The sequence below is a fragment of the Aureococcus anophagefferens genome (assembly GCF_000186865.1).
Source record: "Aureococcus anophagefferens unplaced genomic scaffold AURANscaffold_6, whole genome shotgun sequence".
Classification (NCBI taxonomy): domain Eukaryota; class Pelagophyceae; order Pelagomonadales; family Pelagomonadaceae; genus Aureococcus; species Aureococcus anophagefferens.
In genome coordinates, this window is record NW_008705566.1 from 1633583 (window position 1) to 1648017 (window position 14435).

Sequence of the window (14435 nt, forward strand, 5' to 3'; positions counted from 1 at the left end):
TGAGCCGCGGCGCCGCGCCGTCGACGCCGAACCCGGGCAACCAGTCGCCGTCGTCCGACGGCGCCGCGATCTTCCACGAGGGCAAGCCCTGGAACGAGTCGCCCTTCGTGCCCATGCACTCCGTCTCCACGCCGCCGGGCTTCGCCCTCGAGGCCACCGACGGCTCCTACGTCATCATGCCGGCCACCTACGCGCCCAACAAAAAGGGCCGCTTCTTCCTCTCCGTCACCTCCGACGTCGACTTCGTCCTCACGGGCGCCGGCGGCACGACGTCCGTCACGCACTAGGGGAGGGGCGAGGCGCGTAAGGAGGGGCGTTGCTGCTTGGCGCGGTCGCGGGGCAGCGTCGCGGCGCGCCGTCACGGTCGTAGCGCCGGGGTAAATGATGCAACTTGAAGTGTGCTGAAAGTGGCTCGAGAGTGGTGCCGCGGGCTGCCGCTCCGGATCAAAATGGGCAGCTCCGTTTGAGCTCGCGGGTTCGCAATCCCAGGATGGGTAAAGAGCGCTACGTGAAAGTGAAGTCACCGCTGTTCGAGGATGCTTACTGGGAGGGTTTGGCTCTCCGAAGCTCCATACGGAAGGACGTCCTGAAACTTGATAATGATGCATATCAAGAAGCATGCGCGTTCCAACTCAACCTGGAATTCGACGACCAGCCCTGGACGCTCGAAAACCTGCGCGAAATCATCCACAAGTTCACGCGGATCCCGGCTCGACGAATCGTGTTCGCCGAGCAAGGCCGCGACCTCGAGGCTGACTTCGAATTTGACGGAGGCGAGACGCTCGCCAGGAACTACAAGCTCTCCATGCGCATCTGCCGCGACGCGGTGGGTCGTTGCGGCGTCCCAGCGTCCCCCGACGCGAGGCCGCTCGAGATCCTTCCGGATGCCGCCCTCGGCGCCTGCGTCGCGTTCTGTCGTCCGCGAGCGGTCGCGATCCTCGGAGCGACCTCCAAGGCGACGCGCGAACGCCTCGTCGCCGACGTCGTCGGCCATCAAGCGGCCACGGTCTTCGCTCGTTTCTACGGCGTGCGCGGCCTCGACGACGTGGCGTCGCTGCTCGCTTCGCACGCTCCCCGCTTTTCCGAGTGGACCGCGACGCACCGGGACGCGACTCTCGATCCGGCGCTCGCGCTAGCCTTGAGCCGCGGTGTGGTTGCCGACGCCTACTCCGATGGGGAACGCGAGCGGGCGCTCGCGGCGTCTGGCGTGCGATGGAAGTCTTGCGAGCGCACCTGGTTCCACGAAGAAACCGACGTCCGACAAGGCTTTCGCGGCACGGTCGTCCTTGCCGATCGCCTGGAGGTGTCCATCGACACGGGTCTCGACATTTACGCTGAAAGCGGTTTCGGCTGGGCTATTAGCATCGAAATTAGAGTGCACTACAGGAGGAAGAGCAAGGCCCACCGGAAACCGTCACCGCTAATGCTCGCCAGCCTCGGTTCGGGCTACGGCGATCTACGCGACGATAGCAGTAGAAAGATCTCCGGGTCCGTCTGCGAACAGCTTTCGGCTGAGCTGGAATTGCCCGTCGGCGTCGACCGGCTGCTGAAGTTTCTCGCGCTCGTCCTGGCTGGCCCGCTTCGCTGGGAGAGGCCCGCCCACCACTATGTCCCGCATCAGAGTCTCCTACTCCTGATCTCGAGACAGATCGAGGTCGCGACGTTGATCCACACCGGAAAGATGAGCGTCGACAACGACAACGACTTCGACGTCGACGACGAGAAGCGCGCGTGCCAGCCGCCGCCGCCCGAGTTCGAGCGGCCACTCTTCGCGTGGTCCGCGGAGCAGGACTCGGGCTGGTGGTCGCGCTACGTCGAGCCGGCGAATTGAGGCTGCAAATAGGCGAAAGCATGTGGGTAAACGTGAGTTCAATGATACTGTAACTTGAAGGCGACAACAACACGGCTCGAGCGCCACGATGGCACGCCTCGCGTGGCTGCTCAGCACCCTGCTGCTGCAAGCCAATGCGCTCGCTCCGACCCTGCGCACGCTCCTTCGCCGCCGTGCCACGGTGGCGGACCGCGAGGCCGCGCTCGCGCAAGTGATGGGCGCGCCGGACCGCGACGCGCTGCTCGACGAGTGCCTGCAGCCGTCGCGCATCCCGCGCTGGCTCGCGCGCGCGCCCGTGAGCTGGCCGGCGCGCGACCTCGCGGCGCTCGAGCGCGTCCTGAAGCTCGGCGGCGAGCTCGACGACGCCGGCGCGGCGCGGCGCGCGCTGCTGTCGACGCTGCGGCAGCTGCCCGAGGCCGGCGGCGCCGTGCGCCTCGAGCGCGAGGCGCGGCGGCGGTCGCGCCTCGCGCCGTCCTTCGACGAGATGCTCGCGCGGACGCCGGACCTGTCGACGCCGGCCTTCGAATTGGTCGACACCGCGGACGACTTCCAGGTCCGGCGCTACGCGGACTTCTCCGTCGTGCGCACGGCGCGCCGGGCGCCGGTCGCGGCGGAGGGCCTCGAGCTCCAGAACCCGAAGATGGCCGGCGCGGGCGCGTTCCAGGCGCTCGCGGGCTACATCTTCGGCGGCAACGGCCGCGAGGAGAAGATGGCGATGACGACGCCCGTGTTCACGCGCGGCGGCGACATGGAGTTCGTGCTGCCCGAGGCCTACTGGTCCGACGCGTCCCGGGCGCCGGCGCCGACGTCGGACGTGGAGCTGAGCGCGGGCCAGAACGGCCTCGTCGCCGCGGCGTTCTTCGGCGGGTACGCGACGAAGGACGAGGTCGAGCGCCGGTCCGCGGCGCTCGTCGACGCGGTCCGGGCGAGCGGGGCCTGGACGCCCGTCGACGACCCGTACCAGGCGGCGTACAACGACCCCTTCACGCCGCCCTGGCGCCGGCGCAACGAGGTGCTCGTGGCGGTCGAGGCGGCGAATTAATTAGGCGGCCTCCGCGGGCGTGACGCGGATTCGCCGCGCGCCCTTCGTCCACAGCTCCTGCTGCGACTGCCGATAGAGCAGGAGGAGGTCCATCGTCGCGATGTTCTTGCGAATCAGGAGCGTGTGGAAGAGCAGCAACGATCCGAGCAGCCCGACGAGGACAAGCGCCACCGCCGTGTGGGCTGCGACGACGAGCGCGCGCCGCGACGCGCGGTCCCGCAGGTGCCAGAGGACCCATCCGCCGAACGCGCTTTGAGCTGCGAACTGGAACGTGGAAAACAGCGCGATGACATAGAAATAGGGATAGTTGCGCTTGCCCACACACGTATTCAACCAAGGGCAATGGTGGTCCATGCCCGGCGAGAGCTTGTTGCACAGGGAGCAGTAGCTCGGCGCGCGAACCCAGCGCGACGTCGACGTCTCCGCGTCGAAGCAATAGAGCGGGCCGCAGAGGCGCTGCTCCCATGGGCCCGGCGGCTCCGCGGGGTCGACGAGGCTCGTGACGAAAAAATTCACGATCGTGACGGCCGCGAGGCCGCCGACGACGGCGTGCGCGCCGGGGACCGACCAGTCCTCGACTGCAAAAAAGGCGGCAGTGGTCGAAACATAGGCCACGACGGCTGTAATCTGCGATGGAGAGAGAGGTCGTTCGAGCCCGCAGGACCGCCGCGGGCGCATGTCATCTGCGGACCACCGCGCCGCTGCACCAGCAGCCGGGCAGCGTCACCATGCTATTGCCCTGGTTCAACGTCCGTTGTTGATGCACTAATTCGTGCAAGCAGCAGCCGGGCAGCGTCTGGAGCGCCAGATGGGTCTGGCCGACGCGGCCATCGCCCTCGCCGCGAGGCCCGCGCCCCCGGGCGAGCAGCTCCCGACCCAGAGCGAGATCAAATCCGTCACGCAAGCGTTTTCGGGACCGACGAAAGGCGGCGCGCCGTCGAAGGAAGAGATCGCGCGGCTCGTCGCCGCCGTGAAGACGCCGCGGTAAGCGCCCCTCGTCGAGTAGGATGGGCGTCGTCAGCGACGCGCTCACGTCCGGCATCGGCGCCGCGTCGCGGTCCGTCGCGCGCGCGGGGCTGGACCGAGAGATCAACGCGCTCACGGCCAAAGTCAAGGCGCGGAAGGAGGCGCTGGGCATGGACCTGTTCGCGCCGCTCGACGCGGCGGATTACGTGCAAGTCTCGACGATGTACGCCGCGGCGCGGCGGGACGTCGAGGAGCTCGAGCGCGCGATCGAATTGAAGCGGTCGGCCAAAGAAGCGCTCCGCGCGGCCGCCGCGCCGCCGTCGCCGCCGGCCGCCGCCGCGCCGCCGCCATCGCAGCCCGTCGTCGCCCGGACGCGGACGGCGCGGGACGTGGAGGGCGCGGCGGCGCGGGACCGCGCGCTCGCCGACGAGCTCTCGCGCGCGGCGGACGATCTCTCGCGCGCGCTCCAGGTCCAGCGCTCCGACGCCGTCGACGCGCTCCGGCGCAGCCACGGCGACCGGGAGGCCGCGGCGGCGCTCCTGCTCGACCCCCCGCCGGGCATCCAGGAGGCCCAGGTCCTCTCCGTGGAGCCGGTCCACGTGACCGCGACGCTCGTGCCCCACACGCCGGCGGACGCGCTCCCGGCGCCGCCGAAGAAGAAGTCCGTCACGCGGCGCCTCAGCGAGGCCCTGCGCGCGCCGAAGAAGAAAGGGTAGGACCCCGTTTTAGCTGCCTAAGTTCAACAAATCAGCTTGAACAATGTGTATCTAGGTGTTTTATCGTGCCCGGGCGCTGGTAACGAGTTGGCCCCGCGCGTTTTCAGGGCAGCATGGAGCCCCCCGTGTGCGCGCCGCCGGAGAGTCTGCTGAAGCATGACGAGCCCCTCTTCGTCGGGTTCGACGGGAACGACGAGGGCGGCGTGAAGAAGGGGGACGCGTCGGGGTCGCAGCTCGAGGAGATGGTCAACTCCATGCTGCCGCCGCGCGAGTGGACGCAGACGTCGGGGACGTGGATGCAGTACGTGTCGAAGAAGACGGCGACGCGCATGGACGTCATCTCCCTCCAGGAGGACCTGGACAAGCGGCTGCTCGACCGGCAGGCGCGCGACGCGGGCATCTGCCCCGTGCGCGAGGATTTGTACAGCCAGTGCTACGACGAGCTCATCCGCCAGATCACGCTCGACGGCCCCGAGCGGGGGCTCCTGCTGCTGCGCGTGCGCGACGAGATCCGCATGACCATCGACGCCTACAAGGTGCTCTACGACAGCAGCGTGACGTTCGGCATCCGGAAGCAGCTCCAGGCGGAGCAGGGCATGTCGGAGCTCGAGGGCCGCATCGCCGAGCTCGAGGCCGAGAACAAGGACTTGGAGAACCAGGTCCTCGAGCTCCGCAACGGCGTCGAGGTCATCGAGAAGCGCGAGAACGAGCACAAGGCCGTCGAGGACAAGAAGCGCAAGGACGAGATCGACTTCCTCAAGTACCAGGGCCAGCACCTCGACGCCTTCCTCCGCCAGCTCGGGCCCGTCGGCGGGAAGTGAGCGGGCTGATCGCGCGCGCGACACCGCTAACGCCCCCTGTTACCCCGGAAACCCGTAGAGCAGGGGCGCCGCGGGGTCGAGGAGCTCCCGGACGGGCGCGGCGACCTCGACGGCCCTGACGAAGCGCAGCGTGAGCTTCGTGATGCGCGCGTGCATGGGCTTCCCGCCGAACATGCCCTGCTCGAGCTCGACCTGGTCGCCCTTGAGGAGCGCGGCCATCGTGGGGCACGGCGACCAGCGCCAGCCGTCGGGCCTCGCGAGCTCCGCGAGCGCGGCGTCGCGGTTCGCCGACGGCGCGCCGCGGTCGACGACGATGCTGAACTCGTCGTGGAATTCGAGCGCCGTGAATGGCGGGAGGACGAGCTCCTTCTCCCTGTGGTCTGGTGTCTCGCGGGTGCCCCTCCGGGACGCGGGGCGCGCGCTGGGGCCCGATGAGCGCGTCGGAGAAGAATTGGACGGGCACGACCCACTCGCTGTCGCGCCAGCAGCGGAGCACAAACACTAAAACGTGGCCGTATTTTGCCTGCCAAGCACGTCCGTGACGATCTCCCATCGATTTCCCGGCCGAAATCTCTCAAAAACGTCATGGCTGCAGGACGCCGTGGTTCGCGGCCGTCGCCGCGGCCTCGGTGCCCTCGAGGGACGCGTAGAAGTCGAGGACGCCGCAGACGCCCTGCATGGTCCGCGAGTAGCTCGCGATGGACGTCGAGAAGGCCGCGCGCGCCTCGTCGATGGCGTCGGGGACCCAGACCCCTCGATACGCGTGGCGCGGCGCGCCGTCGTGCGCGGCGAAGGCGCCGCCGCCGCCGTGGACTCCCGGCGCCATGTCGACGCATCCCGCGCCGAAGACCTAAAAAAACGCCGATGGACAAACGACAACGCTCCCTGGGACGCCGACCGCCACCATGGGCGCCGTGCTCGCGAGCGGCTCGACGACCGCGGGCCCGTGCGCCGCGCGCGCGCGCCGCACGAACTGGAGCGCCGCGAAGAGCGAGAACACGAGCCACGCGGATTTCTGCGCGCCGGCCTCGAAGTCGCGCTCCATGGTTTGCGCGTCGCCGTAGCGCTCGAGCCGGAGGCCGTGGAACTTGCGCAGCACGGAGTAGAGGTGCGTCGAATTCCTCACGTAGACGGCGAAGGGCAGGCAGAGGTACTTGAGGAGCAGGGGAACCTCCTTCCGCTGGAGCTCGAACGCGACCGGCGTCGACGTGTCGCGCTCCGGGAAGCCGCTCGCCGCGAGCGCGCGGTCGATACTGTTCGCCTCCGAGTCGCCGAAGCCGAGCTCGCCGCCGAGCTCCGCGAGCCACGACTCCTGCGGTGCGCACTCCGCCACGCATAGCGCCTGGAGCTTCGCCAGCGCGTCCCGCAGCAGCTTCGCCTCCAAGTTGCCGACGGCGACGCGCGCGAGCGTGCCGTAGATCTCCTTCGCGAGCGCCCAGTAGTTCGTCTGCCTACGATGCGGCGGATGTGGACCGCGGCGACGCGGGGAACGACGGCGGCGCCGCGCTTCGTCCGCCGGATGAGCACGTCGTCGTCCTCCGAGACGACCAGCGGCGCCATGAGCGCCTTCTCCATGCCCTCGGACCAGGCCCTGGGCCCGCGCGCGGCCATGCCGCGGACCATGTCGCGCAGCACGGCCGCGTTGGCGAGCCACGCGGCCCTGGTCTCGTCGACGTCCTCGCGCACGGTCTCGCCCGCGACGCTGCGCACGACCTTGGCCGAGCACCAGCCCGTCGCCGTGGCATGCCTGACGAGGAGCCGCTCGCGGCCGTCGTCCAGCGTCGCCGCGTCGACGACCATGCATCGCTGCCCGGCCGCGATGTGGCCGCATTGCTCGGACTCGAGCGGTGCAGCAGCGCGCAGCAGCGCACCGTTCTTGCCAGAAACGATCACGTCCAAGCGCCGCTGTCCCATGACAGGTCATTCCATCACGCAGCGGCGTGGCCTCGCTGTAGTATCAGACAGGCAGCGCGAGTGCAGCCCATCATGATGCTGGCCATCGATGTGTTGGTCTTCAAGTTGAAGGCAAACAAAGCAAAGTTTAGCGCGCCCCTAGGCGTCGCGCCGCTCCTCGTCCGTGAGGCCGATACCCGTCACGTCGCGGACGCGGATGGCCGCGGGCCGCTTGAGCCGCGCGTGCTCGGGCTTGCGCAGGTCCGCGAGCACGCCGCCGTGCTCGTCGACGCGGGCCATGTAGGCGCACTCGGGCCCGTAGGTGCGGTTCAGGGACGCCCAGGGGTCGTTGGGGATGTTGACGTCGATGTCGTAGAGGCGCAACGACCGGAAGGGCTCGAACTCGGACGCCTCGAAGTACTCGTCCTGGAAGTAGGACACGTGGGGCCCCGGCCAGGCCCAGTCCGCGCCCGGCGTCCGCGTCCAGCGGCCCGGGTCGAAGAGCAGGTTCTTCCAGTGGACGTCCTCGGGGATCACCAAAAAGGTCGGCGGGTCCGCCCGGTTGTCGAGCGCCGCGAGCGCGTCCTTCGCCGCCGCGAGCTTCTGCGAGAGCGGCGGCCACTTGGGCGTCTCGCCGTGGGCCCAGGGCGCGTAGCTCGACTTCGCTAAGACCAACACGTCCAGCGAGCAGGCGTCGCGCGTCGCGTGGAAGAGCTTGTAGCCGAAGCCGCAGCAGGGCGTCCACCACGTCTCGTCCACGAAGCCGCGGAATTCCAACGCGCCGCAGTGGGGCTCGCGGCGGCCGTGCGCGCAGTCCACGGCGACCTTGAAGATCAGATCCGACGCGTCCCGCGCGGGCACGTAGACGTCGACGTCGTGCTCCCAGGGCAGAAGCCCCGGCGGCTCCGTGCGCAGGGCGCCGAGGAGCGTGCCCGCGCCGAGCGTCCACCGCGCCGTGCCCGCGAGCGCCGCGAAGGACTTCAAGAGCTCGTAGTTGCACTGCGCCGCGTCCGGCGTCGGCTCGAGGTCGACGCCGTCGCGCGCGAGCGCGAGCGCCGCTTCGCTCGCGTAGGCGAGGCGCAGCGCGAGCGCCGCCGACGCCGCGAGGGCGAGGAAGACCAACAAGCCGACGCAGGCCGGGTGCACGGTCCGCGGCTTCTTGCGCAGGACGTAGATGAAGACTTTGTCGCCGCGCCGCTTCGACGCGCGCAGCGTCTCGCGCTCGAGCGCGCACCAGGGCTCCGCCGTGTCGTGGCCCTCGAAGTACTTCAGGCGCGTCTCCGGCTGGCCGAAGGACGCGACGAGCAGCACGCCGCCGGGCGCGAGCACGCGGAAGCACTCGGAGACGTAGCGCCGCCCGCGCCGCAGCGCGATCTTCTCGTCGTCGTGGCACGCCATCGCGTCGAGCGTGCCCTTGTCCACCACGACGTCGAAGAGCTCGTCCTCGTAGTCCATGTCCGTGCAGTCGCCCTGGTCCCACCTACGAAGCGTTCGGCTCGAGCGCGCTCCGACGACTCGTCCGGACGAAACGATAGAGATCGCGTCTCGAGCGCTCCAAGAAATACGACGTCGATTCGACCGAGAGCGTTCGCTTGTCGGCGCGGGTCCGCGCTCGACGCTCGGGTAGGCCGCCTCCATGCGGTCCACGACGGCGGCGCTGTAGTCGACGTTGACGCAGCGGTCGCAGTAGCCTGCGCGCGCGAGCTCGAAGCCCAGCGGCGAGTTGCCGCAGCCCGTGTGGAGCACGCTCCGCGCGCCGGGCCCGCCGACGTTCCGCTCGAAGACGGGCGCGAGCGCGTCCCAGTCGCAGAGCCAGTCGTAGTCCGTCGTCACGTCCTCGTCGTCGTAGCGCGCCTCCCAGTAGCGCCGCTCGCCGTAGGCCTTGGTCTTCTTCTTCGCCTTTGCCGCCACGTCCTCCTTCGTCGTCACGACCTCTTCCGCGACGCGGCCCGCGCTGCGCCGCCGCAGCTGCTGGCGCAGCTGGATCGGATCCATGGGCTTGTTCATTGCTTCGTTGGCTGCGTCGAACACTTCGTCGAACGCTGATTTCACGCGCTCAGCGAAGCCATTGCTTTGCTGCGAGCAAGCTTGAGATTCTCAACTTCGCGTCAACATAGGCCTCCCGCATGCCATTAGCCCCCGTCCCGCAGGTCCTGGAGCGCCTTGGCGACGGCGGGCGCGTCAAAGACCGCCGTCGCGGCGTGGACGTCGATCACCGTCGCCGTGCACGCCGCGGCGGCCGCGCTCTCGCGGAGGTCCGCTTTCGCGCCCGGGTGGACCCAGCCCTCGAGGACGATGCGGACCGTGTCGGTGCTGTTCGGCCGCTTGACCGTGCGGTTGAAGGTCTGGTCGAGGGTCTTGAGCTGCGCGTTGTCGAAGGCGCCGTCGCTGAGTACCGCGAAGGGCCGCGCGAGGCCCGTCTCCCGCGGGGGCGCTTTCGCGTCCGCGTCCCGGAGCATGAGCGCGCAGTTGAGCACGGCGCGGCAGGCCGTGGGCCCGCGGCCGGCGACGACCGTCGCCCGCGCTTGCGGCGCGAAGCGCCGGTCGCTTACGGCCGGGTTCGGCACGGACACGGCCTCGCGCGGCACCTCGCAGTCGTCGATGGCCTCGGCGACGGCGGCGCTCGCGGTGGCATCCGGCGAGTAGGCGAGCACGACCTGCTCCGCGTCCTCGTCGCGGGCCCAGACGATGGACAGCCCGTTGAACCGCGCGTAGACCTTGGACGCGCGCTCCGCGCGCCACCCCTCGTACGCGGAGATGACCGCGTCGCACCACTCGCCGTCGCCGGCGGCGACCGACGCCGCGAAGGCGCTCGCGCCGTACTCCCAGCGGAGCCGCGCGCGCCGCCAGCGGCCCGCGACGGACAGCGCGTCGGCGCCGGCCGCGGCGGCGAACGACGCGACGCCCGCGGACGTCTCGCCGGCGGTCGCGGCCTCGTTCCAGGGGAAGGACGGCGCCTCGAGGGTCACGCGCGTCGCCAGCGCGAAGCCCGCCGGGTCCGCGAGCGACGGGCCGCGGTGCACGGGCTCCTCCTCCTCCTCGGCCGCGTCGGCCGCCGGCGCCGGCGCGTCGGCCATCTCGACGTCCGCATCGTCGTCGTCGTCGCTGTCAGACGCCGGCACGTGCACGTAGGCGTCGAGCTCCGCGAGGAACGCCATCGTAGAGCCGCTGTGAGAACTGGGTTAGGGGTCTGGCAGCGATCCCATTCGATCGATCTCTCGAGCGTCAACTAAATTGGTTGGCCTTCAACGCAGCTTCAAGGCGGCGCCATCTTAGGCTGCCCGCTCGCAAACGATGAAGGCGCGCGGCCGGCAGAAGGAGACGCATCGCGCGAAGAAGGAGACGAAGGAAAAGGAGAAAGGCGGCCGCGGCTTCTCGATGCTCCCGCTCGTCGCCGCCGTCTTCCTCTTTGGCGTGGTGATTGGGACGACCATGGGGCACGACGCCGGCGCCGCCCCGGACGCGCCGCTGCGCCGATCGCTGCGCGGCGGCGCCGGCGCGGCCCCGCCGCCGATCGCAGCGGCGCCAGTCGCAGCGGCGCCGATCGCGGCGGCGCCGAACGCGGCGGCGCCGAAAGCCGCGGCGCCGATCGCGGCGGCGCCCGCTCCGCCGGCGGCGGCGCCGCTCGAAGCCCCGCGGGCCGCCCCGCCGCCGCCCGCGGCGTCTACGGACCGGTCGCGGCGCGTGAAGTCCCTGCGATCGCTCCGCGACGGCACGGCCTACGCGAGGGCGTCGGCGCCGCTCGACCGCGACAGCGTGTCCGGCGCCGCGTTCGTGTACGTCGACGGCGCCGACAAATCGGCGGACATCAAGACCGTCGTCAGCAACAAGGAGACGGGCTGCGACGTCGGCGACGCGCGCGACGGCTACGCGCTCGCCGTGAACAACTGGGAGACGCGCGACGGCCAGCTCACGCTCGAGTGGGGCGACGCCGCGACTGGCTGCCGCAAGCTCGCGTCGGGCCCGCGCGCCGTCGTCGCGCCGGACCGCTGGACCCACGTGGCCTTCGTGCTGTCGCCGACGACGGCGGCGCTCTTCGTCGACGGCGCCGAGGTCGCGCGGGAGCGCGTCGGCGACCGCCGGTCGCCGCAGCGGACGCAGCCGCTCCGCGTCGCGCAGTACGCGGACGCGTTCTACCCCTTCGTCGGCAACATCTCCGGGCTCGTCATCTTCGACGGCGCGCTGACGGCGTCGGACGTCCGGGCGCTCGCGGCCGCGTCGGCGCCCGGCGCCGCCGCGGCGCCGCCGCGGACCGGCCCGGCGGTCGCCGCGTCCTTCCCCCTCGCGGACTGGCCCGGCGCCAAGGGCGCGAACGTCGCCGGCGACGGGCGGGGCCTCGCCTACGCGCGGGCGTCGCCGGCGGCGCGCGCGGGCGCCGCGCGCGCGTCGCCCGGCGGGTCGTTCGCCGTCGGCTACGACGCCTGGGAGCCGACGCCCGAGAAGCTCGCCGCGAGCGACGCGACGGCGGCGGGGCGCGCGGCCAAGGTCCGCGACGCCATGCGCCACGCGTGGAAGGGCTACAAGGACCGGGCCTGGGGCCGCGACGAGCTCAAGCCCGTCTCGGGCCGGGGCCACGACAACTGGGGCGGCATGGGCGTCACGCTCGTCGACTCGCTGGACACGCTCTGGCTCATGGGCCTGCGCCAGGAGTTCGACGAGGCCAAGAAATGGGTCCGCGACTCGCTCCGCTTCGACCGCACGGGCGACGTCTCCGTCTTCGAGACGACGATCCGCGAGCTCGGGGGCCTGCTCGCGGCCTTCGACCTCAGCGGCGACAAGGTCTTCCTCGACAAGGCCCGCGACCTGGGCCAGCGCCTCGCGCACGCCTTCGACACGCCGACGGGCATCCCCAAGGGCTCGACGAGCCTCCGCGAGGGCCGCGCGAAGGACGTCGGCTGGACCGGCGGCAACGCGGTGCTCGCGGAGCTCGGGTCCGTCGAGCTCGAGTTCCGCTACCTCGGCTACAAGCTCGGCGACGCGTCCTTCTCCGACAAGGCCAACAGGGTCTTCGAGCAGTTCTCGACGATGAAGGGCACGCAGGGCCTCTTCCCCATCTACGTCGACCCGCGCAACGGCGGCCTCAAGTCGCGGAAGATCACCTTCGGCGCCCTCGGCGACTCCTACTACGAGTACCTGCTGAAGACCTGGCTCCAGGGCGGCCGCACGGAGACGAGGCTCCGGGAGATGTACGACGAGGCCATGGACGGCATGGTCGACCTGCTGCTGCAGCACTCCTCTCCCTCCAACCTCGCCTACGTCGCGGACATCGACGGGGGCACGGTGCACAAGATGGACCACCTCGTGTGCTTCCTGGGCGGCGTGCTGGCGCTGGGCGCGAAGACGGACCCGCGGGGCTTCGACTCGCCGCGCGCGCGGCGCGACCTGCACGTCGCCGAGGCGCTGACGCACACCTGCGTCCAAATGTACCTGCGCCAGCCGACGAAGCTCGCGCCGGAGTTCGTCACGTTCCGCCGGGGCGCCGACATGGTCGTCGCGCCGTCGGCGCCGTTCTACATCCTGCGGCCCGAGACCGCGGAGTCGCTCTTCGTGCTGCACGAGGTCACGAAGAATCCAGTGTATCGCGACTGGGGCTGGGAGATCTTCTCCGCCATCGAGGCGCGGTGCAGGACGGCCCACGGCTACGGCTCCGTCCCGGACGTCCGCAAGGTCACGAAGCCCGACGACCGCATGGAGTCCTTCTTCCTCGCGGAGACGCTCAAGTACCTCTACCTCCTCCAGGACCCGAACCACGCCGTCGACCTCGAAACGGCCGTCTTCAACACGGAGGCCCACCCCCTGCGCAACATCGGCCCGGGCAAGTTCACGTCGTCGAGGCTCACGACGGGCTAAGAGGCCTCGGTTGAAGTACAGATTGAAGCTCACTCAGCGACAACATGGTGCCCAAGTTCCTCCTCTTCTTCTGCGGCGCCGCCGCGGCCCTCGTCGCGCCGCATCCGAAGCGCGCGTGCGTCGCGGCGCGGCCGTCGGTCGCACTCCCCGACGCGGACGTCGCCGCCGTCCCCGGCGACGGCGAGGCCGACCGGCCGCCGGAGCTCGAGGCGTCGGGCCCGGCGCCGGCGACGCTCGCGACGCCGTTCCGCGCGGGCTTCGTCGGCGTCGTCGGGTCGCCGAACGTGGGCAAGTCGACGCTGACGAACGCGCTCCTCGGCCAGGACCTCTGCATCACCAACTCGAAGGCGCAGACGACGCGGCACCGGATTTTGGGAGTAGCGAACGGCGACGGCTACCAGCTCGTGCTCAGCGACACGCCGGGCATCCTCTGCGACCCGGCCTACGCGCTCCAGAGCACGATGATGACCGCGGCCAAGGCCGCGGCGCGCGACGCGGAGTGCGTCTTGTTCGTGACGGACGTCTTCGAGGACCCGGAGGTCGTTGCCGAGTCCGCGGCGTGGCTCGACGCGCAGCTGGCGAGCCGCGCCGGCGACGAGCCGAAGCCGCCCGTGGTCGTGGCGCTGAACAAGGTCGACCTGCTCGGCGTCGACGACGACGGCTACCCGCTGCTCGGCGAGGCCGCGAGCCGGCGCGTCGGCTCGCTCGACGACGCGGTCGCGCGCGCGCGCGCGGCCGTGCCGGGGGCGGCGGCGGTGGTGCCGCTGAGCGCCGCCACGGGCGCCGGGGTCGACGAGCTGGCGCGCGCGCTGGCGTCGGAGCTCCCCGAGAGCGCCGCGCTCTTCGACGACGAATACTTCACGGACCGGCCCTCCCGGTTCTTCGCGGCGGAGATCATCCGGGAGAAGATCCTCGCCCAGTTCGCCAAGGAGATTCCGTATTCGTGCGAGGTGCGCATCGACCGCTTCAAGGAGGACCTGGAGCTCAAGGGCAGGCCGTTCGTGAACATCGACGCGGCGGTCCTCGTCGCGCGCGACTCGCAGAAGGGCATCCTCGTGGGCAAGCGCGGCGCGGCCATCAAGGCCATCGGCGTGGCCGCCCGGGAGCACCTCGAGACGTTCTTCGACGCCAAGGTCCACCTCGCGCTGCGCGTCAAGGTCTCGAAGGACTGGCGCGCGGACGAGGGGAAGCTCAAGGCCATGGGGTACCCCGTGGCGGGGCGGTAGTATAAGTGCGTCGCTGCGCCCGGCTCGATATCACTCAATTACAATAGTCGACGACGCGACGTGTCACCGGCGCTCTGAGAGCGGAGGAGG

General features: G+C 70.4%; 4 protein-coding genes across 4 annotated transcripts; all 4 read left to right on the forward strand.

The window, feature by feature from the left end:
• Positions 1–1919: 1919 nt before the first annotated feature.
• On the forward strand, positions 1920–2873 carry AURANDRAFT_63156 (hypothetical protein; the record flags this gene model as incomplete). The annotated part of the gene is made up of 1 exon (XM_009037336.1): positions 1920–2873. One exon carries the CDS (start codon positions 1920–1922, stop codon positions 2871–2873), a length of 954 nt encoding a protein of 317 aa, XP_009035584.1.
• Positions 2874–3681: 808 nt separating this feature from the next.
• Positions 3682–4555, forward strand: AURANDRAFT_63157 (hypothetical protein; the record flags this gene model as incomplete). Its single annotated transcript, XM_009037337.1, has 2 exons — positions 3682–3857; positions 3880–4555. The coding sequence occupies 2 exons, from the start codon at positions 3682–3684 to the stop codon at positions 4553–4555; spliced, it is 852 nt and encodes a 283-aa protein (XP_009035585.1).
• Positions 4556–4797: 242 nt separating this feature from the next.
• AURANDRAFT_58909 (hypothetical protein) lies at positions 4798–5376 on the forward strand (the record flags this gene model as incomplete). Its single annotated transcript, XM_009037338.1, has 1 exon — positions 4798–5376. The coding sequence occupies one exon, from the start codon at positions 4798–4800 to the stop codon at positions 5374–5376; it is 579 nt and encodes a 192-aa protein (XP_009035586.1).
• Positions 5377–10701: 5325 nt separating this feature from the next.
• AURANDRAFT_71340 (hypothetical protein) lies at positions 10702–14368 on the forward strand (the record flags this gene model as incomplete). The annotated part of the gene is made up of 2 exons (XM_009037339.1): positions 10702–13094; positions 13157–14368. The coding sequence occupies 2 exons, from the start codon at positions 10702–10704 to the stop codon at positions 14343–14345; spliced, it is 3582 nt and encodes a 1193-aa protein (XP_009035587.1).
• Between the last annotated feature and the right edge of the window lie 67 nt (positions 14369–14435).